Source organism: Coenobita brevimanus, chromosome 20 (genome assembly GCF_032717465.1).
Source record: "Coenobita brevimanus isolate Jiangsu-jjx chromosome 20, ASM3271746v2, whole genome shotgun sequence".
NCBI lineage: Eukaryota > Metazoa > Arthropoda > Malacostraca > Decapoda > Coenobitidae > Coenobita > Coenobita brevimanus.
In genome coordinates this window covers 6919910-6945000 of record NC_136973.1, presented here as the reverse complement: position 1 = coordinate 6945000, position 25091 = coordinate 6919910, and the positions used below count along the sequence as shown (strand labels likewise).

General features: G+C 43.0%; 1 protein-coding gene across 1 annotated transcript in view; it reads left to right on the top strand.

The window, feature by feature from the left end:
• Nucleotides 1–2602: 2602 nt before the first annotated feature.
• The window catches only part of LOC145391971 (uncharacterized), a 56898-nt gene continuing 34409 nt past the window's right edge, over nucleotides 2603–25091 (top strand). The window contains exons 1-2 of the mRNA XM_080266481.1: nucleotides 2603–2652; nucleotides 24447–24637. Of these exons, the coding sequence (XP_080122607.1) occupies nucleotides 2627–2652; nucleotides 24447–24637 (217 nt within the window). The 5' untranslated portion in view covers nucleotides 2603–2626. The remainder of the gene's footprint in view (nucleotides 2653–24446; nucleotides 24638–25091) is intronic.

Sequence of the window (25091 nt, the reverse complement as noted above, 5' to 3'; positions counted from 1 at the left end):
ATCTTCCTCCCTCTTCCTCTCTCTTCTTTTATCTTCCTCCCTCTTCGTCCTTCCTTCCCCTCTTTACTCTCTCCTAGATCCTCTTCCTTCCTGCTGTCTATTATCCACACTTCTTCATCTTGCATACCTTCTCTTCCTCCTCTCTTTCCACCTGTCTTCCTCTGGTCTTCCTCCCCTTCCTCTTTCCCTTCCCTTTTCTCCTCCTTCTTCCCCATTTCTCCTCTTCCCTCTTCCTCTTTTTCATTCTCTCTTTCTCTTCCTCCTTCCCCGTCTTCCCCTCCCCCTCCCTGTGTGTGTGTGTGTGTGTGTGTGTGTGTGTGTGTATCGAACTGGGGGGAGGGGGTTAGATGCATCCTTCATTAACCCCTTCACTATGAGGGGGAACTTCAGTCGAATAAAATAAACTGCCGGTAGCTAGAATAAATAGTAGTAGTAGTAGCAGCCGCTGATATAGTAGTAGTAGTAGTAGTAGTAGTAGTAGCAGTGGAAGTGGTGGTAGTCGTAGTAATAGTGGTAGTGGAAGTGGTGGTAGTAGTAGTAGTGGTGGTGGAAGTGGTAGTAGTAGTAGTAGTAGTAGTAGTAGTAGTAGCAGTAGTAGTAGTAGTCCTAGTAGTAGTAGTAATAGTAGAAGGCGTCCCTCTCCAGCACCCCCCCCCCAAGAAAAAAATACTGATCGGATGTCCATTTTTTCCATTTTCTTCTCAGTAATTCAAGACGATTTTTTACTCAGCTCAGGGGAGAGGTGTGGCAGTGAGGGGGTTTAGGAAGGCTGTATTTAACCCCTGTAGTTCGAGAGAGGGTGAGATAACAAGAGAATGGACGCCTTTGTTAGCCGCACCCACCCCTGCCATATTGTAAGGGGAAGAAGATAATTATTTACAGGGAAGGCATAGGGGCGAATCTTTAAACTCTGGTCTTGGTAAAGGTCTACTCTCCTTGCATTAGACGTTTTTCGTAACAGTCCTTGCATTAGACGTTTTTCCCAACTACTTTCATTAAACGTTTTTCCTAACTACTGTACTTTCACTAAACGTTTTTCCCAACAGTACTGTACTTTCACTAAACGTTTTTCCTAACAGTACTGTACTTTCACTAAACGTTTTTCCTAACAGTACTGTACTTTCACTAAACGTTTTTCCTAACACTCCTTAAGACGTTTTTCCTAACACCTTCCATTAGACGTTTTTCCCAACACTCCTTCCATTAGACGTTATTTCCAATCCTCTTTTCATTAAACGTTTTTCCTAACTCTTTCCATTAGACTTTTTTTCCAACGCTACCATTAGACATTTTTTCCAACACTCCTTCCATTAGATGTTTTTCCTAACACTCCTTCCGTAGGCGTGAACCCCATCGTTCCAGAAAGCACAGTGTTTCATTGATTGGGTGGCACAGGGACACGCACTGTATAGGGCTGGCTTGGTGGGTGCGGCAAAATAAAGAAAACAAAAGGATAAATGAATAAATAAATAAATCAAGGCTACATCTAACCCTCTAGTTTGAAAAGTGAATAAAAAATCGTTTAGAGACAGCACGACTTAAAGGGAAAATTACGTCATCGGGCAGAAAGAATGAAGTGAGTCAGCTCCCCGCCCCCTTATATGGCCACCGCTTCCCGCCATAACTGTCTGCTTGTTTTTTGTTCACCAAGGCATAATGTCGCTTTTTTTTATGTCTCTACGAACCGTTCATCACTCGTGTCAACCTATAGTGCTTTTACTCTAACCTGGCAAAGGTCTCTAACCCTCTTTCAGTTCGGTTGATAGCCAGGTGTTGTCAGATTAGAGGGTTAATTCGACACTTTTTTTCTTCTTTTTAACTAACTTGGCCCAGATTTTCGTCCTTTTGCAGCTTATTTCACGTAGCTTAGTGGCAGAAAAAGATGAGTATACAACCCTACATCATTTATATAGCACTTCTTCGTGACTCACCGTATTCTAGTGTTAATCGGTTATAACTCAGCATTCAAGACGGAGGGATGGAAATTTTAGGCCAAGTTAGAGTAAAAAGAGTATAGTAACCAGTGACACTCATTCCTACCGCATTAGATTTCCTACATCCACGATTTATTTTTCAAAGTGAGCCAGTTCCATCAGATAAATACAAATTGGCGGTAATTCCGTTGTATGGGACGTGAATTTGAGGATAAAGAGAGGAAGGAGCTCGAGCCATGAGTGAGGCGAAAAATTGGCGCCAAAACACGACTGCCAGACGCTTGACGCTTTTTCCATTCTGTGTGTGTGTAAGGATTTTTTTTTTTTTTAGAACTAAAGAAGTTGTGTAAGAAAGAAGATGGTTTTTCTATATTCGTTTCTCTAATGATGTTGTGAAGTTTGATGTTTGTTTTGTTTACAAGGAAGTATGTACATATTTCATTTACTGAGATGTGAAGTTGTGAAAAGTATTTGTTATCAAGGAGGTATATAGGAAGGCAGTTTTTTTTTTTTTTTTTTTTACTGATCTGAAGTTATCAGGTATTTTGGTTTGCAAGAAGTACTGTATATAGCAAATTTGGCTATTTTTCTTTAGTGAGATATGAAGTTATGAAATGATGATGATGATGATGATGATGATTATTATTATTATTATTATTTTCAGGTGGCGCGTGTGTGTGCTGGCCTTGTTGATGGTGACAGGTGCGGCTTACGTCAGGTGAGTTAATTAGTTGGTGTGTCTTAGGTTAGTGTGTCCTCTCTCTCTCTCTCTCTCTCTCTCTCTCTCTCTCTCTCTCTCTCTCTCTCTCTCTCTCTCTCTCATACCTCATGCGATATACTTTCTCTTTATTCTTGCCGAAAAAAGTGTTTTGTTCTCAAAGGATTAATCAAGGAGGCATCAGTGAACTGGTGTGATGGTTGCAAGTAATCATCATCATCATCATCGTCGTCGTCTTCGTCAGTCATCATCCATCATCAGTCATCATCAACCATCATCATCCCGACCTTCTTTCCCATCGCAGTGTTATGTGCTGGAGGTGGGGCTGGGAGGAGGAGTGGTTGGAGGAAGTTCAGGGAGCTGTTGCCTCTCCAGCACATAGGCGTAGGAGCAGTTGTGACACGGGGGGCACAAGGCGGGGGATGGCGAGTGAAGCAGGCCCAAACCTCGGGGGTGTTTAGGGGGGCGCTGTGAGCCCCCACAAAGAAATTTTTGAAAATGTACCAATTTCAAGGACGTTTTGAGGCCGTATGCTCTGGATATTATAACATATTCTAAGTTCAAATAAGTACGAAGAAAAAGCAATTAAGCTTTGGTCACACAGAATAGGAATAACGTAAAGGGATAGAGCTCTTGCTCATGTGGGGTTAGCTAACCCCTTTGACCCCCCTTGACATTGTCAATGGCTCTTAAGTACATTTAAGAAATTACTCACATTAGTGATCACTAATGTGTCCTTTGTATGTAATATCACTATACATCATTATTTTTGTGGGAAAATGTTGGGTGGGCCCAAGCACCTATCGCCCCCTCTCCCAACAGTATCATTGGGTGGGCCTGTGTCCCCCGGTTTTCACGCCACTGTAACATTGAGAGGGTTCTCCCACCCTGCTTAGGGATCTTTGTATGCGGCATGTGTTAGGAGTGTAATGCTGTGTGGTAGTGAGACCTGGGCAGCAAAGGACGAGGATATTGGTAGGCCCAAACGTACAGAAATGACAATGATTGGATGGATGTGCAGTGCGTCCTAATGCGAGGAGGGGGCTAGATTTACGATTGAAGGGTTGACGGAAGGGAAGGGACCGGAATGTATTGGTAAGGTTAGGTGTCAGTCAGGTCATTTGTGGTCGAGGAAGATCTCAAGTCCAGATAGATAAATTCAGCTTAGTTTTGGTCAGAGTCCAGTTCGGTCTTTCCAGTCCACTTAACGTCCAGTCAAGCCCTTCACATCCAATCAGCCTCCATAGCAAAGTTAAATCTGTCTATTTATCTATCTGTTTATCTATTGCCAGACGCCTTCATCCCGTAAGGGGTGGCTACAAACAAATCCCCTCCATGTCCCTCTGTCCCCCGCCATTTTGCTGCCCTCCCCCCAGCTCACACCTCCCTTCCTCATATACCTGCCCACTTCAAGTAAACTCTGAAACACTATATTTAAGTCTAGTTAGGATTAATAAAGTTCATGATTACCACTTCAGCTTCAGGCTCACCACATCCACTTCAGGTACGGTCATTTCAGGTCAGGTTACGGCAGTTTGGATGTAAATAGGGTCATCCAAGGTCAACTCTCCCCAAAAAGGTCAGGTGAAGTGGAGCCAGGTCCTTCTCATATAGCTTCAGGCACGTCAGTATGGATCCTTTCACGGTCAGTCAAGTTTAAGACGTTTGGCAATAGATAGATAGATAGATTCAGGCCCTTAACAGCTAGTCAGGTGCAGAGAGGTCATTTCAGGTCGCGTCACATCCACACAGGTCAGCTTAGAGACTTGGATCCGTTGACTCATTCTAGGTCATCAGTCATGTTGGGTAAGTAGATTATCAGGTCACTCCAGGTCACTTTAGGTCGCTTTAGGTTGAATCAGATCACTTCAGGTCACTTCAGGTCGCTTCAGGGAGCTTTAGGTCACTTTAATTCACCTCAGATAACTTTAGGTCACATCAGGCCACTTCAGGTCACCTTAGGTCACTTTAGGTCATATTAGGTCACTTCAGGTCACTTGATGTCGCTTCAGGTCACTTTAGGTCGCTTCAGGTCACTTCAAGTCGCTTCAGGTCACTGTAGATCACCTCGGGTCACTTAAGGTCGCCTCGGGTCACTTTAGGTCGCCTCAGGCCATTTCAGGTAGCTTCAGGTCGCTCCAGGTCACTTTAGGTCGCTTCAGGTTGCTTCACGTCATTTAAGGTCTCATCAGGTCACTTTAGGTCGCTTCAGGTCACTTTAGGTCGCTTCAGGTCACTAGGCCTCTTCAGGTCACTTTCGATCGCTTCAGGTCGCATCAGGTAAATTTAGGCAGCATCAGGTAAATTTAGGTCGCTTCAGGTCACTTTTGGTCGCTTCAGGTCACTAGGTCGCTTCAGGTCATTTAAGGTCGCTTCAGGCCACTTCAGGTCGCTTCAGGTCCCCTCAGGTCGCTTCAGGTTGTTTCAGGTTACTTTATCAGGTTGCTTCAGGTCACTTTAGGTCGCTTCAGGTTGCTTCAGGTCACATCAGGTTGCTTCAGGTCACTTTAGGTTGCTTCAGGCCACTTTAGGTCGCTTCAGGTTGTTTCAGGTTACTTTATCAGGTTGCTTCAGGTCACTTTAGGTCGCTTCAGGTTGTTTCAGGTTACTTTATCAGGTTGCTTCAGGTCACTTTAGGTCGCTTCAGGTTGTTTCAGGTTACTTTATCAGGTTGCTTCAGGTCACTTTAGGTCGCTTCAGGTTGCTTCAGGTAATTTTAGGTCGCTTCAGGTTGCGTCAGGTCACTTTAGGTCGCCTCAGGTCGCTTTAGGTAACTTTAGGCAACTTCAGGTCGCTTCAGGCCGTTTCAAGTCATCAGTTGTGGATTCATCCCTGTTAGTGTAGCTTTTTATTAACAGAATTGAAATATTTGGGGTCTCTCTCTCTCTCTCTCTCTCTCTCATTGTAGATCGTTTTGGGTCACGCGTTAGGTCTGCCCCAAATCAACCTTATCAGCTTTTTTTTCTTGAGAGAGAGAGAGAGAGAGAGAGAGAGAGAGAGAGAGAGAGGAGACAGAGAGAGAGAGGACTGGGTGGTGTGGGCGGGATTCCGGGAAGATGGTGGGAGGTGGAGCAGTGGGGGTGGGGGAAGGGATTAGATGAGGTGGGAGGAGGGTGGGAGGGAGGAAGGGGATGAATGGGGATGGTGGTGGGGGAAGAAATTATTGGTGACGAAAATGGGCACTGTCGATTTGCCAGCCTGGACGTGTAGATATTCACCTCAAACAGACTCTTTCTCTCTCTCTCTCTCTCTCTCTCTCTCTCTCTTGTAATTTTGTAACTTCGGCTAATGCATGACTGGCTGAATCTGGGATGACTCAAAGTAATGTTTATTCAAGGTATCCCCTGTTTGAATTTCCCGCCAAGGACGGTGAGAGTGGTTGGGTGAGTTTTTCTTCGTGTTTGATAGGCCCAGTTATATTGTGTCTAGTGTTTTATGCCATTTGTTTTTTTTTCTGTTGTAATGTTAGCAGTGGAAAGGGGATTGGTTCTGTTAACTGCTGTGTCTGGTAAGCAGAGTTAAATGAATGGATGAAAGTGAAAGGTATTGATCCTGCGCGGTAGTGAAGGTGGACCCGTGTTAGGTTTGGAGGTTTCGTAACAGCTCTTCCTCAGCGATTTAATTTGCCTGTGACGTTTCCATTCTCGCCTAAAAGTTACTAATGCAACGTATAGCGATATTAAAAAGTTATAAGTAACGTGGAGGAGAATATAAAGGAGTATACAAAATAAATCGGGAAAAAAAAAAAAAAAAGATACCGGAGTCTCCCATTCCAGCACTTGAGTGAGGCGGCCACGTACGCTGTTTTGGTGTGGATATGGAAAGGTAAGAGATATTTTGTGTTTTCATGCGGATACTATTAATGTCTGGCTATTCGTCGATAAATTATAGCTGGGATGCCGTGTAAAACTTTTGTGGACTTTTTACGATAGTGAGACTCGTCAACTTCTTTGTTTACCAACCATTTTGAGGAAGAGCCGTAAGTATGAAGAGAATATTGCTAATAAGGAAGGAATATAAAGTGAATGTGTCGAGGATAGGAGAAAGGCCATGTCATAGTGCTGAAGTTAGGGTTATGTTCAAGTTATGACATTTTGAAACTTATGAAAAAGAAAGAAAAAGGAGGGGGTAAGATGCAGTGGCGATGATAAAATTCACCACGCGATAATATAAATCTTTCACTTTCTTAAATCTTACGCTCTGTCTTGTGATTTTCCATTGTGCTAGTGCTGCATCATGACAAGAGAGTTAACCTACATGCCACTCAGAAGCAAGATGGGATGTGCACAGTAAAACTAATAATAATAACAACTAACAATAAATAACTGGTGGCAACTCATGACACAACACATCCCGAGATAACGAGTTTTGCATTTATAAACTTTCTTAAAATTCACTCTGACGTCTATTTCTCGCTTTTTCTTTCATTTTCTTTTATTCAGGTCTGGGGAGACTTTTCGAACTGGAGAAGTTAGATATAGCCTTCATTAATCCCTTCAGTACGATAGGCATTTTCTAACGAATGAAATTGCCCTGAAGTTGCAAGAATAAACTACCGTAGATAATATGTGGATAGACAAGGAACATGGAAAATATTAAGAATACTTCGGTACAGTGACTTGGAGTAAATGGGAAGCTGTTGAATGCCTGTATGTGGGCGCTAAGGCTGCAGTGCGTGTGGATCATGAACTGAGTCAATTCTACTTGAAGGTTGGATTGAAACAGGGATTTGTCTTGTGTCCGTGGTTGTTCAGTCTGTATACTGATGGGGTTATTAAGGATACAAAGTAGGGCAGTGGATGTTGGAGCGGCCCTAATGAGAGAGGGCAGCGTTTGGAAACTTACTGTTGTTTGCAGATGATACTGTATTGTTAAGTGAAGACGAAGGGGAACTGCAGGGCTTGGTGAATGAGTTTGGGTGTAAGAAACGGAGTCGAAAGGTGAATGTAGGGAAGAGTAGAGATATGATCTTTTTGAGAAATGAAGTTACTGAATGCACAGTGAGGCTGGATGATGAGAAAATGGAAAATGTGAGTGTTATTACAGTAAGTACTTGGGTAGTGTGATGAGTACGGATGGAAGTTTGGAGGGTGAAATGCTTGAAAGAGTACAAGAAGAAGAAAGATTGCTGGTTCATTGAAAGCAGTGACAAGAAATAAGGAAATGAGTTGCATGATAGTATTGTGATACCAACTGTAACGTGTGGAATGGAAGCTTGGTCCTTGTTGGAAGGACACAAGTCAAGGGCGAGGGCAGTGGAAATTAGTTATTTGAGAGGAGCATGTGGAGTTATATGGGGAGACAAACTGACAGTAAGGAAGTGGAAGGTGTGGAACTGTGGATGTGATAGAAGGCGTTAGGAGAAATATGTTGAGGTGGTTTGGACACGTGGAGAGGATGGAGAACGATAGAAGAGTGTATGTGAGAGGTGGAGGGGGGAGAGGGGAGACCGAGGATTAGATGGTGGAATGGAGTAGAGCGATTTATGAGAGGGGGTGTAAGTTGGGGAAGGGGAACGAAACTGCAGGGGATGGGGCAACATGGAGGCGATTTGTTTGTGGCCACTCTAAACGAGATTAAGGCGTCTAGCTATAGATGGATAATACGTCACCGAACTGAAGGAGTCGCTAACTAAAGTCTTTATAATTTTATCCTTTTATCTTAATACCTACAGCTAAAAACAGTTCACACTTTAAATCAAAGCTAATGGTTAAGAAATACGACGAATCAAAATTATTTCCAACTAAATGCTAAGAACACTAATTTATCATAATAATTGTTTAAATTTTTTATGAACGCTACGGCAGAATTTTATACCGCCTAAGGTGATATTCTGATTAGGAAGCTTACTAATAACACTTCCTTGACGGTGTATTTCTGATTCTGTTCCGTTACTGTCTTCCTGTGTTATACATGCCAAGGTCTCTGGATCTTGATACATGCAATCTATGTCGAGATGAAAAAGATGTAAGAAGCAAAAAAGTGGATGGTAATGGGTAGTTTGGGAATAAATCGTTAAAGAAGAGGTGCTAGCGACTTTCGCAACGAGGAAATGTGTACACAGTCATCATTTACTTTCTGTGTTTTCGTGGATCGTTATGGATGTTTGGGCTGTTGTGGACTTTGATGCATTGTTTACGTGCTGTCTATTACGAACTGACGTCGAATTTGCAGTGGGCCGACTTCTTTGCATAGGAAGCTCCCTAGCACTACTTCCTAACTAGAGTATTTTGTGTGGCTGGGTAGTACAGGGTGAGCCGAAAATAGCACTATACTAGATCACCATGTATCTTGTGTGTTGCGGGGACAGATCATTTTCTTATGCTAGGAAGAAGGAACCAAAGGCCAGGAGCCTGCAAACTGTTCCTTCCAAGAAAAACAAAAACAATACAAAAGAGAGCCAAATTCAAGATCCGATCATGTCGAGATGCCTGGACACAAAGATTGAAAGAATGGAGATCATAGGAAGCAGGAAATACAGACAGAGGGAGACAGTTCCAGAGTTGACCTGTTGCATAAATGAAGGGCTGGGAGTAACGGTTAACTGTTGCATTAGAGACTTGGACAGAAAAGGGATGAGAGTTTGTTGCTAGACGGGTGCTACGTGCCCGTCGTAGAGGTGGAGGAATGCATGCAGACAGTTCAGAGGAGCAGTGACCATTAAAGTAGCGATAGAAAAGAGATAAAGATGCAACAGTGCGTTGAAGAGACAGGTTGAAGGGAGCCAGTAAGAGAAGGAGAGTTAATGATATGAAAAGCCTTTGACTCCACCCTATTGAGAAGAGCTGTATGTGGGGAGCCTCCCCACACATAAGAGTTGAACTCTACACAGGGGCGAATAAAACCCGTGTATAAAGTCAACAACTGTGCAGGGGTTAAGAAGGTACGGAGTCAGCTTAGCACACCTAATCATGGAAACTGATTTTGCAAGAGATGTAATATGATCTTTCCAAGATATGTCCCGGGTGATTGAAACCCCAAGCATGTTTAAGGATGATGCAGGATTAAGCTGGATGTTAGGAAACAGTGGGTACTCCTGTGGAAGATTTTGTTGGGTTGATAGGTGTAGGAACTGAGTCTTTGATGCATTAAAAACAAGATTATTTTTGCCCCAGTCAGAGGTACGAGTCAGGTCAGACATCAGGTGTGCCATAGCCTCATCCCTTGTTTGTTGAAGTAACTGCTGAGATGGACGTTGCGGGAACCTAATGGAAAGGTGAAGGGTGGAGTCATCAGCGTATGAGTGGATAGGGTTAGATGTACAGCTTAGAAGGTCATTGATGAATAAAAGGAAGAGAGTTGGTGATAGAACAGAGCCCTGAGGAACACCACTGTTGATAGATCTAGGAGAAGAACGATGGCCGTCTACAACAGCGGCTATAGAACGACCAGAAAGGAAGCTATAGATGAAAGCAGAGATAGGATAGAATCCGTAAGAGGGCAGTTTGGAAATTTAAGATTATTGCCAGACTCGATCGAAAGCCTTTGAGATGTCAAGTGCAATGGCAAAGCTTTCGACAAAATCCCGAAAGGAGGATGACCAGGAGTCTGAAAGGTAGGTGAGAAGATCACAAGTGGAGCATCCCTGACGAAACCCGTATTGACGATCAGAAAGAAGGTTGGGAAAGGAAAGATGCTTTAAATTTTTGTATTAAGAATTGAAAACTTTTGAGACAGGATGATAAAGCAATTGGACGATAGTTAGAGGGTTGGGAATGGTCACCCTTCTTTAGGAGTGGCTGAATGAGAGCAAACTTCCAGCAAGAAGGAAAAGTACAAGTTGGCAGACAAAAGCGAAAGAGTTTACCTAGGCAGGGTGTAAGCACAGAAGCACAGTTCTTGAGAACAACAGGAGGGACTCCATCAGGCCATATGCCTTGTTAGTATTGAGGCCAGTGATGGCAGAAAATACATCAGCTGAAGAAATGTTAATGTCAGCCATTGGGAAGTCTGAGGACGGGAAGTGATGGAGGAACAGCACCGGAATCATCTACAGTAAAATTGGAGGAGAAAATCTGAGCGAAGAGATCTGCTTTATCAGTAGGAGAAATAGCTACAGAGCCATCAGAGTAGAGCAGAGAAGGATGATGTGGTAAAGTTGTTCAAAAGGTTTTTGGCAAGGTGCCAGAAGAAGCGGGAAGAATTCGAGTTGGAGAGTTGAGAGCATTTAGTATGGATGAAATTATTTTTAGCTGAGTGAAGAACAGACAGCACGATTCTGGACAGAAACATAAAAAAGATGTGATTCAAGGGTGGGTTGGCTCTGGTACCTCTTATAGGCCCTTGCCTTGTTGTGGACAGCATTAGAACAAGCGTGATTAAACTAAGGCTTTCTTGCATTGGTCAAAGGATATGAGAAGGGAATGTATGCTTCCATGCCTGAGAGAATAACCTCCGTAATACGCACGGCACACTCAGATGGCTCACGGCCATGGAAGCAATAATCATTCCAGGGAAAATCAAAGAAGTACTGCCTGAGGGCCTCCCAGTCCACAGCTCCAGGGTGCCACAGTTGACGTCTCTTTGGAGGGTCCACAGGCCGTACCGGAGTGATAGGACAGGTTAAGGTGATAAGGTTGTGATCGGAGGAGCCCAATGGAGAAGAAAGATTAACAGTGTAAGCAGAAGGATTAGTTGTAAGGAAGAGGTCAGGTATGTTAGAGCTCTCTCCAGGGCGGTCTGGGATACGGGTAGGGTACTGTACAAGCTGCTCTAGGTCATTAAGGATAGAAAAGATGGAGGCTTGTTCACCAGGTGGATCAGTGAAAGGAGAGGAGAGCCAAAAGTGGTGGTGAACATTCAAATCTCTTAAAATGGAGATTCAGAGAAAGGAGAAATGGAAAGAATGTGTTCCATTGTAGAAGTAAGATAGTCGAAGAATTTTTCAGTCAGTAGAATTAGGGGATAAGTAAACAGTGCAGATATATTTAGCCAGGGAATGACAGGATAGCCGAAGCCAGAGAGTAGAGAATTCAGAAGAATCAAGTTCAGGAACACGAGAGCAAGATACGTCGTTGCGTACATATACACAACAGCCGCCTTTGGCTTTGAAATGAGTATTTGGCTGGTGTGGGCGTGGGTGTGGCAATGGGGATAGGAAATAAATAAATAATACATGCTAGACAGGCGTGGGTGTGGCACTGCGAATAGGAAATGAATAGATACTCCAGTTTAAACGGGTGTGATGAGAGGAGGAAACGAATTGCAAGTTAGACATGGAAAACGCAGACTAAGCCGTCCATGCAACACACGATAAGCTGCCTCTAAAATGAAAGATGAGCGTTACATACTGAACCACCCTGTATACCAGTGTACAGTCAGCCAAAAAGGTATCTTCCTTCTTATCACACGTATCATTCTGGAACTTAATCGAAATATTGTGATACGTGGGCCACCAGTGATAATAAATACGAATATTATCCTTAGTTTTTATTAGTACTCGAAATTACATAAAACTTCGGATATTTATTTATATTTTCTTTTAAGGCGCCAGGGTAATTGATTCATTTGTCTAATGAAGATAATAATAATAATAATAATAATAATAATAGTAATAAATAATAATAATAATAATAATAATAATGGCTGAACTTTTGTTTTCTGGGAAGTGTCAGTTCTTCCAAGAAATTCATTAGCTCTCAAAACCTGTAATCAGCAGTTATAAATACTACCGCATCAGAAGCAGTGACCCCAGTGATACCACTTAATCATGCAATACAATACTGCAAGATACTAAGTGTTTAAGAGAGGTTTGGATTGGATTGTTTATGAATTTAGACGTATTTTGTTTTACTGATTCTAACACGTTAAGCCCGACTCCAGCTGCCCCCCCGAAGGGTCATCTCCCCATCCATCATCATCATCTAATCCTACGTTGCCCCATGAGGAGCGTAGGAGCCCGGGGCTAGGAAAGTTGGTCCTGGCATTAAAGATGAGAGTGACCAGCCTCACTCATCCCTGAGTGGCATTACGTGAGCAATAAACCCCAACCACCCCTTAGATATAAACCTTCACAGGCTCAATCCGATTGGAGCGCCTTTGGGTCATCTCCCCACCTACTTATTTCCCCCATTGACTCATTTCCATTTCAGTGGCATTTTCCTCCTTAGACTCTCTCTCTCTCTCTCTCTCTCTCTCTCATTCCCATTTTCTTCATAGACCCATTCCCCATTTGACTTATTTTTTGCCCTGTGGACCTAAATCAGTAGAAGTTTTCCTTTACTTTCTCATGGACCTTTTTTTCCTCCACAGACCAGTTTTTCCTCCATGAACCTATTTCTCCTCCACGGACCTTATTTTTCCTCCACGGAACTATCTTCCTTCATGGACCTATTTTCCTCCATGGACCTATTTTTCCTCCACGGACCTATTTTCCTTCATGGACCTATTTTTCCTCCACGGACCTATTTTTCCTCCATGGACCTATTTTCCTCCATGGACCTATTTTTCCTCCATGGACCTATTTTTCCTCCATGGACCTATTTTTCCTCCATGGACCTATTTTTCCTTCATGGACCACTTTTTCCTCCATGGACCTATTTCCCCTCCACATACTTTTTTTTTTCCTCATTTCTCCCCCCCCATGAACCTCCTTTCTCCCCATAGGAACATACCTCATTCCCACATGGATTTTTTTCCACGTGGACCTATTCTCTCCATGGACCCTTTTTTTTTTACCACTGGACCTATGTTTCCACTTGGTCCATTTCCCCCAAGGACGGAATTATACCCATGAACCCCAAATGGACCTACTCTGACTCTGGACCTACTTACTGTACCTTCTCCCCAGTGGGTCTGTGTCTCCCCATCCACCCACCTACCTACCCACCCACTCACCCACCCATATTACCCTCTCACCCGTGTATAGTAAGCCTGTATCCTGGCTGGTCCTCGTTAGCCACGCATCCACCCACTCACCCACCCACCCACCTACAAAGTCCACCCACCATCCCATCCCACCAACCCAACCACCATATCCCGCCCACCTACCCCATCCACTTCAGCCATTCCACCCACATCACCCCACTACACCCATGCACCCCACCCTCTTCACCCACTCACTTCGCCCACTCCTGTCCACCCACCCTCCCCACCCACCAACCCAGCTCACCCCACCCATCAGGCCACCAGCTGCAGCTTTACAGAGAGAGAGAGAGAGAGAGAGAGAGAGAGGAGTAAACAAAATCGCCAGAATACAGCAAGAATGACCCAAGAAACACGCACGGGATTCCCTAGCTTAAGACACACCTACACTGTGACCCTTATCTATCTTGTTATCGAGGGTCCTTATCACTTCCTGGTATGGTTATCTGATGGTGAACGCAGGGGGATCAAGGGTGGGACTCAGAGATCCTTAGGCGCCTGGTGGTTTAGTGGGGTACGGCGATGCAAGTGAATATAGCCCATAGGAGTCGACTTCAGTGAGGGAGTTAAGGTGTACTGCTCACGGAATGTCCCCTAGAGAGAGAGAGAGAGAGAGAGAGAGAGAGAGAACTGTCACTCGCCATAAATGTTTGGGCTCAGTACCCTTGTTCCGGGCACAGTTTTCCCTTTGTATACCATTATTGCACCATGTTAAGTTTGATATTCCAGGCCGATCACCCTGCCTTCGTTAATATTTTTTTTTTTTTTTTTTTTTTTTTTTTTTTATAGAATATTGCAACTTTTTTCATATACCTGATACTTGCGAGGAAAATCGGTAGATCAGTTTTAAAGGCAGCAGTGGAACTTGTAAAAAAAAAAAATAATAATAATAATAATAATAATAGCAGTAGTGATGATGATGATGATAATAATAATAATAATAATAATAATAATAATAATAATAGCAGTGGTAGCAGTAGTGATAATAATAATAAGCAATAATAATAATAATAATAATAATAATGGTAGTAGCAGCAGTAATAGTAGTGGCAGTAGTAGTAATAGTAGTAGTAGTAGTGATAATACTAATATTAATCATCATCATCATCATCATCATCATCCGGACCTCCATTCCCACCCTAGGGCAATGTGAGGAATAGCAACGTTCAGACAGGTGGTAGGTGAGGGCGCCCGTTATCCACTCACTCAGTGTAGGGATGCCTTATGGTCCGTACACTGAGTGACAAGTCAAATGGTTTCCTGTACCCAGGACACCATTTTCTACGCTGGGTGGTAACCATGTAACCGGGTTTTTGGCCGGGTTAAATGTCCCCCAGATTCCCCTATGTAAAATCACTTAATCAAGGCAAACGTTTCAGGGAGACTTGGTGGGCCCAATGCCCAGGGCCCCCCTATAATGATAATAATAATAATTTTAGTGGTAGATGGGGGCACTCACCATCCACTCATTCGATGTAGTGCTGCTCTCGGGTGTCTGCCCTTTCCTCTCCTCCATCCTTCTTTCCTTCCATCCTCTTCTGTCTTTCTTTCCTTCATTCTTTCATCGTCCTTCTGCCTACGGGTGACTTTACACCCCCCCTTCTGTCTTTCTTTCCTTCATTCTTTCCTCTTCCTTCTGCCTGTGGGTGACTCTACACTGAGTGACAAGCCAAATGGTTTCCTATACACCACGAAACCATTTACTATGCTGGGTGGTAACTATATAACTAGTTTTGGCTGCTGGTGGTTTAGTGGGCAATTACGGCACTCTAATCAGATTGAGCCGGTGAAGGTGTATATCCAAGGGGTGGTTGGGGTTGATTGCTCATGAGTGAGGCTGGTCACTTTCATCTTAAATGTCAGGATCATATGCTTAACCCCGGCCTACGCTCCTCATGGGGCAACGTAGGATTGGATGATAATGAATGAATGAATGAATAATAATAATAATAATAATAATAATAATAATAATAATTCATTCATCCATCATCTAATCCTACTTTGCCCCATGAGGAGCGTAGGAGTCCGGAGCTAGGAAAGTTGGTCCTGGCATTTAAGATGAGAGTGACCAGCCTCACTCATCCCTGAGTGGCATTACGTGGGCAATCAACCCCAACCATTCCTTGGATATAAACCTTCACCGGCTCAATCCGATTGGAGCACCTTTATTACCCACTAAACCACCAGGCGCCAAAATTTGGTTATATGGTTACCACCCAGCGTAGTAAATGGTTTCCTGGTGTACAGGAAACCATTTGGCTTGTCACTCAGTGTAGAGTCACCCACAGGCAGAAGGATGAGGTAAGAATGAAGGAAAGAAAGACACAAGAGGGATTGTAATGTCACCCGCAGGCAGGAGGACAAGGAAAGAATGAAGGAAAGAAAGACAGAAGAGGATGGAAGGAAAGAAGGATGGAGGAGAGGAAAGGGCAGACACCCGAGAGCAGCACTACATCAAGTGAGTGGATGGTGAGCGCCTCCACCTACCACACAATAATAATAATAATAATAATAATAATAATAATAACAACAACAACAACAACTATTAGTAGTAGTAGTAGTCGTGATGATGATGATGATGATGATAATAATAATAATAATAATTATAATAACAACAAGTAGTAGTAGTAGTAGTAGTAGTAGTAGTGGTGATGATGACAATAATAATAATAACTAGTAGTAGTAGTAGTAGTGGTGATAATAATAATAATAATAATAATAATAATTAGTATAATAACTAGTAGTAGTGGTGATGATGATGATAATAATAATTATAATAATAATAATAATAATAATATTATTATTATTATTATTATTATTATATTATAATGATCTAATTTCTGTATGTTTGTTGGTTTGGTACTGTAACAGCAAACACGGCGCAACATAACGCAATTTTTGTTGGAGCAAAGTACCGTTAAAATGCTCTAACTTGAAGAATAAAACAATTTCCAGTCCAATCGGGCCATTGGTTCCCAAGTAATGACTCATTTCTGGCCTTTTGACATCAATTAGGGGCTGCCAAAGGCGACCTTTAAGCGAGTAGTAGTAGCAGTAATAATAATAATAATAATAATAATAATAATAATAATGGTAATAATAATAATAACAATAATAATAACATCGGTAATTGTCGTAGTATTAGTAATAATGATAGTAATAATAATAGTAATAACAATAAAAAACACAGTTTCAGTACTAAGTAGATTTAAGTGAAAAAAAGAAGACCACAAAGGCAATGTATATATATAATTTTGTTTACATATTCTCCGTCTTCACGTTTATCACCAAATAAACCAGATTGCTAGGGTGATCATGCCCTTATCAGTCACCAAGATAACAGAATAGTGTTATGTTTAAGACGGTAGCTTTGAAAGTGAGTGTGCGGTGTTGGCAAGCCCACTTAATGTACAATAATTTCTCGAACTTGAGATAACAGTAACACATTTAACTTTTATGTATCATTGCTAGCTGTATTATGAAATGTTAGATGTATGTTAACAATATCTAGGAATTATAGGTGTTAGGTGTTGTCAGATTGGGGGGTTGATTTGACTAATAACCAAGGAGACTCGTAAAAGTTTCATACGCAGATTTTATTATTATCATTATATACCTGGCAATGATTGGTAACGCTTTTTAACTTGGTTGATAGCCAGGTGTTGTCAGATTAAGAGGTTAATTTGACTAGTAACCATAAAAGACAAAAGTTTTAATAATTATCTTCATTATAATCGTGTTTTACATACGAGAAATCCATAACTTTTTTTTTCCTTTAGCTCTTGATAGGCATGTTGTCAGATTGGAGGGTTAATTTGACTAGTAACCAAGGAGACTATTCACATTGTGGGAGTGGTTCAGTTCTGTCAGATGATACAAAACCAGCTATAGTGATAAGGACTCGTATTCTCGTGGGTTGTGGAAGTTCCCTAACCTTTCTTCCTAAGCGATTTATTTTGCTTATTACACCATACTGTCCTCTTCTGCTTGATATTAATCTATCTAAAATCGTCATACGCAGCATAAATAACGTACAAAAGGATAGTAACCCGCCGTATCCAAAAATAAATCTCCAAGGAAGAAGTATTAGGGAGCTTCCATACCCGATTAGAATACGAGCCAAGGACCCATATTTTTGTTGGTTCAGAGAGCTCGCTAACACCTTTTTATAAGAGATTTATTTTCTTGCATAAGGAATCGGGGTGAAAAGCCACACGATGGATCACAGGTCAAAATTTCAACTCTCCGTTTTTCACTAATATTTTTACTCAACCACTTCCGCTTGAGGACGCCACTTTGATTTTTTTTTTTCCTAGTTCCAACAGTATCAGGTAGCTTAGAAATCCCTCCTTGTAGTGAAGGGGTCAGTTAAGGTCATATCTAGCCCATTTTGAAGTCTCTCTGATTACCTTGTTCAGGCATCCGGGTCCTAGTGTTTGTTGATGCTTACAGACCGCATTCATGACGAGGAAGCTTTTGTATAAGTATGCGGCATTGCAGGCGTGTGGGGGAGTGTAATGCTGTATGGTAGTGAGACCTGGGTAGTAAATGAAGAGGATATTTCGCAGGCTCAAACGTACAGAAATGGCAGTGTTTAGGTGGATGTGCAATGTGTCCTTGAATGCGAGACCTTGGGGAGGGGGGGAGGGAGGCTAGGTTTACGATGGCTGAGTTAAGAGGAAGGATGGGAGTGGAATGTATTGGTGTTGTGATGAGAAGAGGTAGATGGAGATGGTGTGGACATATGGTGAGGATGGGGGGATGACAACTGGGTGCAGAAAGTGAGGAGTGTGAATGTTGGTTGCAAGAGGCAGACCGAAAAAGACCTGGGACGAGGTCATAGAGTGTGACTTCAGGGATAAGGAACTGAATAGGGAGGCTGCCAGAGATCGAGCAGCTTGGAGAGCCGCCATTGGGTGACCAAGGCCGACGCACGCAAGCATGTTGGACCCTTTATAAACAAAATGAAACGAGCGAACCACAAGTTTTGTCAGTAGGACTGGTACAGAGTTTCCCTCCAACACACAGTGCAACTTAACTAGCTTCCCCTGTCAGCTGTAACCCTGCCTCTTGTCTCCCCTGTCAGCTGTCACCTTGTCCCTAGCCTCCCCTGTCAGCTGTCACCTTGTCCCTAGCCTTCCCTGTCAGCTGTCACCCTGTCCCTAGCCTCCCCTGTCAGCTGTCACCCTGTCCCTAGCCCCCCCCTGTCAGCTGTCACCCTGTCCCTAGCCTCTCCTGTCAGCTGTCACCCTGTCCCTAGCCCCCCCTGTCAGCTGTCACCCTGTCCCTAGCCTCCCCTGTCAGCTGTCACCCTGTCCCTAGCCTCCCCTGTCAGCTGTCACCCCATCCCTATCCTCCCCTGTCAGCTGTCATCCTGTCCCTAGCCTCCCCTGTCAGCTGTCATCCTGTCCCTAGCCTCTCCTGTCAGCTGTTACCCTGTCCCTAGTCTCTCCTGTCAACTGTCACCCTGTCCCTAGCCTCTCCTGTCAGCTGTCACCCTGCCTTCCATTAGATAGTACCTTTTCTAGCTCCCATTCTTTTCTCCAGCATATTAGTGCTTTTTGTTTATGTAGCTTTGTCCTATCATCCCCTCACCGTTTGTTAGCTAGCATCTCTTCCTGATGCTTCCCCCCTCCACTTTCACTGTATTCTTTTTACTCTAACTTGGCCTAAAATTTCCATCTCTCCATCTTGAATCCCGAGCTTTAGCAAGAGACTAAAGTTAGAATATGCTGTTAGTCATGAAGAAGTGCTATGGAAAGATTGTAGAGCTGTATTATTGTCTTTTTATACCTCAAGTGTGACATGAAGTACAAAGGACAAAAATCTAGCTAGGCCAAGTTAGAGTAAAAAATAGTATACTCCTTTCCACTGCAGTTTTGGGCTGTTTTTATCTGTTAACTTAATTTTCCTTCCTAACCATTAGATATCAGTTCTGTGCTCCCTTTCTCCACTCTTCCCCCCCTCCCCAACCACCTGTAAATATTACTTTTTCTTAGCTCCCCCCCCCCCCATACTTCCTGTACAGATTACAGCTTTCTGCATCCATAGTGTTACCTTCATCTCCCCCACCTGGTGACTCTTAGTGACATGATTTCTTTTAACTGAACTATACCATCTGAGGTCAACCCAAGTTCATATCCTAGGTGTACAGCCATCAGAGAGAGAGAGAGAGAGAGTTACCGAAGACAGGTTTTGAAGCTTCTGGCTTCCATGAATTTTCAGTTGAAGAAAATCTTTTGATGTAAGCTGGATTAAATACCAAATTGTACCAATCAGAGCAAATGGATTAAATATTTCATTATACAGTATTTGTCGCTCGTCTTTCTCGCTGTTTTTATCTCGGGTCTTTCCTTCCAATGTTATTTAACCCGTACCATCCCAGGCATTTTTGCAATTTTATACCCACCCAATCCCAGACACTTTTTCACGACATTCTGATGCTATGACAGACAGTGGCCAACTGATGTTACCCACCCACCCAGAACCAAACTCAGTGCTACAAGTGCTTGGGCACAGAGTTGCCAATATATTAAGGTACTCCTTAGCAAAAAAATAGCTAGACTGAAGCAATTTGAGATGCTACTGGCCTCGAATTTTGCTGTCAGCACCATCACGTCGGTGGGATTGAGACATTTTTTTTAACGTCGGCACCATGCTGATGGAGGCATTGTACGGGTTAAATATTTTTGTATTAATGGTGTTGGCTCAGTCACTCCCTTGTATATTACCTCTGCCAAACCTTCCCCCTCATCTTCCTCTTCAGAGTAGAACTTTTTATGAGATGAGGAGAGTGTTGACTGAACAGGGAGATTTGGACGGAAGTGTTAACGAACAGTACAGAGCCCTTAAGACCAACCTCATGAGAGATACTGATTCAGTATGTGGATGGACAAGAGGCCCACCAAGACATAAAGTAATGTGGTGGTGGGATGAGGATGTGGAAGCTGGAGTTAAGGAGAAAAGAAAGCTTTTCCGGGAATGGAAGAAGGGTGGTAACAAAGAGGAATACTTGGCTGCCAAGCGTAGGGCTAGAAAAGAGGTTTACAGGATGAAGTCTCAGTCACAGAGACTTTTACAGGATAACCTAAATTGTGTAGAAAGGAAGACTATGGTTTTTAAGGTGGCAGATCATATGGAGAGGGAGAATAGGAATTAGGTGTGCAGTGTGTGCAGAATGATGAAGGAAGGGTTGTTGAATGAGGAGTTTGACTGGGACAGGGAAGATTTGGAGCCAGCAGAATCAGTGGTTGGCCCTTGGCCTTTGATTGATGCTGCAACTGTGAGCAGGTCAGTAGACAGGATGCAGGTGGGAAAGGCAGCAGGTGTGTCTGGGTTGATTGCTGAAATGTTGAAAGCCTCGGGAGATATAGGCGTGAGGTTAGTCACTGACCAGACAAATATGATCAGATGTAAGTGTGTTGTCCCAAATGATTGGCTGCAGAATGTAATTGTAAATGTTTACAAGGGGAAGGGTGATGCCCTGGAAAGGGGAAATTATAGAAGCAAAAGCTTTTAGACCTGATAATGAAGGTAGTGGAGAGAGTTGTAGATGGTATGATTAGAGAAAGAGTTGAATATTGATGAGATGCAGTTTGGGTTTATGCCAGGCAAAGGGACCACTGATGCCATATTCATTGTTTGACAGCTACAGGAAAAATATATAGGAAGAAAAGGGAACTGTACTTTGTTTTTGTTGATTTGGAGAAGACATTTGACAGAGTCCCTAGAGAGTTGGTGAAGTGGGCAGTGAGAAAGTTTGGGATCGAGGAGTGGTTGGTCAGGGTGGTTATGGCCATGTATGTGGATGCTCACACCCATGTAAAGGTGAATGGAGATTTCAGTGATCGGTTTTCTATAAATGTTGGTGTGCATCAGGGGTCAGTCTTGAGTCCCTTGTTGTTTATCATGGTACTGTATGTGGTGCCCTCTCACGTGACTTCAGAAATGGACTCCCGTGGGAGATACAGTATATGCTGATGATTTGATGTTGATTGCAGAAAATTAAAGGAAGGCAGAGAAAAGATTCAGGAAGTGGAGATGGTATGGGGTACAAGGGCTTATGAGTAAACACAGATAAAACAAAAGTGATGATGTCTAGGGCTAGGGTCGGTACTATCAAAGAAGAGGGAGAGTGGCCATGTGTGATTTACCACAAGGGTGTGGGAAGTAATTCCATCTTGTGCAATATTTTTGATAAGTGGATGCATAAGAGATGTAGTGATATTAGAGGTAGACTGAGAAATAATGCTGATTTCATGTGTGCGGTGTGCCTTTGACAGCATGTGGAAATTGCCAGGCGTGAAAGGATTAAACTTGCTATTGAGTCTCTTGAGTGTGTACAAGAATGTTGTTACTTGGGAGACATGTTATGTGCTGGAGGTGAGGCTGGAGCTATCTCTGTGGCTTGAGTGAGGATTGGTTGGAAGAAGTCCAGGAAGCTGTTGCCTCTCCTGACATTGAGAGGGCTCTCCCTCCATGCTAAGGGATCTTTGTATGTGGCATGTGTTAGGAATGTAATGCTGTATGGTAGTTAGTCCTGGGCAGTAAAGGAAGAGGATATTCGCAGGCTCAAATGTACAGAAATGACAATGATTAGGTGGATGTGCAGTGCGTCCTTGAGTGCAAGGCCTGGTGGGGCTAGGTTTACGATGGAAAAGTTGAGAGCTTGGATGGGACTGGAGTGTATTGGTGTTGTGATGAGGAGAGGTAGATTGAGATGGTTTGGGCATGGAGAGGATGGGAGATGATAATTTGGTGCAGAAAGTGAGAAGTGTTAATGTTGGGGTTAGGGCAGCGAGAGGTAGACTGAAAAAGACCTGGGACAAGGTCATTGAGTGTGACCTCAGGGTTAAGGGACTGAATAGGGAAACTGTCAGAGATCGAGCAGCATGGAAAGCCACCATTAGATGACCAAGGCCGACACATGCAAGCATGTTGGAGCCTTCAAAAACGAAAATGAACGAAGCAATATCAGCAGTGTTATCATCTCCTCCTCCCTCTCTGCCTCTTGAGTTTAGATTTTTTTTCTTAATAGCTGTGGTAGTGTTATCTCTTCCTTGTCATATGTTGTCTTGATTTTACCTCCCTCCCCCCCACAACTCCCCTTCTGCAGTTTCAGATCTTTTAACCTCTTTGTTTAAAAAAATGTATTTGTGTTGTTATTCTTTCTTTAGCCAGATAATTTTATGCATTTTCAGGAAGACTTCTGGTAGAGAGCTAGAAACTCTCTGCTGTTTGGTTATATAAACATCCCACAAATTCCTCCCTGTCCTGCAAAATGAGGGTGGTGGCTTGCAGGAGGAGAGCTGCATCTGCCTACAGAGTACAGGGTTCACATTCAGTTGAACCAGGGTTTGCAACTACTGCTACTACCGTACACTAATCTAAGTAAAGTAACCTGGCAGCAGCAGCAGGCATCTACAAATTATATAATAATATACATAGCTGAAGGGACTAAGTCCTTGGCATTCCATTTCTTGAGATCATTGAATGCATATCGTAGGTTTAGCATACCCAAGCACATTATTAGATTATGTTAGATTGGGTTAGCCTGGATTAGCGTTGGGCGTCATAGTTCCCTTCCCCCCTCCCCCTTTTTTTTTTTAAATGCATTGGCAGTTCTCATTGCATAATATCACAGCATTTTCCTACCAGCCTGTAATATACAGTAATATTAGTGGAGTAACCCCAGGTTTGTCTGACTAAGCAAATTTTTCATTATTTTATTTTTTATTTTATTTTTTTTATTAATGTGTCTGACTCTGAGGATAGGCCTCACAGCCTGCTCCCAAGGCCCAGTAGTCCTCCTACATATCATACACCTCCTTATGTCACCACTTCAGTGCTAACACCCACCGTCCGTATTGAATGCATGCTGCAGTTGTCTCATACAGAACTGTTCAGGAAACTGATGTCTCCTTGTGGCCGACAGTATCCTGCCACAGTGAGGCAAGGGGAAGAGTGTGGAGGTTTACTTCCTGGATGGATGCTTCATTTGCAACTCTTCACCCAGTTAACAGGGACATCATACTAGGCTCCACATCACCCCATTATTTAGTTACTTGGTTACTATTAAGCATTTGTAAATGGCTTTGTGGATTACAGGAAACCATTAGGTTTGTTATTCAGTGGAGAGTCAGTAATTTTGTTGTTGTTGTCGATCCACCCGAGTCTGTCTGGCCAAGCAGACCCACCAACTGCAGCAAGCAACTGCCTCTGGAGGACTGTCCAGTGCAGTGAACCAGGGTTCCCTTTAAGCACAACACCTCACCACAGCGAGGCATAGGAAATAGTACGGAGGTTTGGCATGTTGATGGGTGCCACCCATTTAACAGGGACACCATACTAGGTTCCACATCATGCCATTAATTGGTTATATTGTTACTGTCCAGCACTGTAAATGTTTTCTAGGTTTTCAGGAAACCATTAGACTTGTCACAGACTGCAGAGTATGTAATGTAATTAGGGACTGTGTCAGATCAGCTATATAGGTAAGGGTGAAACTTTATAAGCGATTTTACCATGATATGTTGACCAAACTCCTTCACTTCGATAACTTATATTTTATTCTTGTTACCACCATCCTGTGTTATTCAGATTAGGAAAGGCTTCTCATATTTAAGGAATTAGGGAGGGCTATAGCAAAACTCTCCAACTTGAAGAGTCTCTCCTAAGGTGAATATAGTCGTCTGGCAAGAGCAAGAATAAAATATAATGTTATGTCATTGGACAGAAGAAGTTGATAGCAAAGGAGAGCATCAGAAAGCAAGCTTCACCTAAGTTAGATAAAACTGTATGGTGGTAACAAAGATACTGTATTATACCTGTAAGACAAAAAAAAAGTCTTCAGATTCAAGGGCTTGGTGGGGAAAAATAAATAAATAAAGAAAAGCAACTTATAACAAAGACCCACCATACATCCTGTGCAGGTCACTGGAATACTCAATCACCACCACCTGGAATGGGCAGGCTGTAGACCACGACCCAGTAAACCTAACCCTCTCCTCTACTGCTGATGGGGAGTACCTGCTTGTGGACATTGTGGCCCCCTTCTTCAATGACCCGCCCTCTCCTGATGGACCCCCAGGCCAGCCTTTCTTCGGTCTTTGGAACTATGAAGGTATAGTTGGCTTTTATTTAGCCCTTTCAGTTCATCTCCATTTCGTTCAATCGTTTTAAAAGTTAAGTTTGCTTCCGTGCACTGTCTTTGGTCACCTGATTGTTGGTCTTCATGTTGCTTGATCCCTAGTAATCTCTTTTTCTCATTTCCCTCTCTGTAACCTTGTCCCCATTCTTTTTCAATATGTCTCTCATAACTCTACCCTCAGCATTCGCACTTCTCATCTCCCACATGCATTTGTCATCTTCCATCCTCTCCACATGCCCAAACCATCTCAATGTACCCCTCGTCTTCACAACACTAAATACTGTACTGTACATGCAAGTCCCATCCTCCCGTGCAAATCTTTATTTGCATTCCTAACCAGTGACACATTCTCTTGTATTCTAGCTGTTTTCAGATGCTTAAATGGATCTTGAGAGAGATATTTTGAACCGGAAAAATTAAATACCTG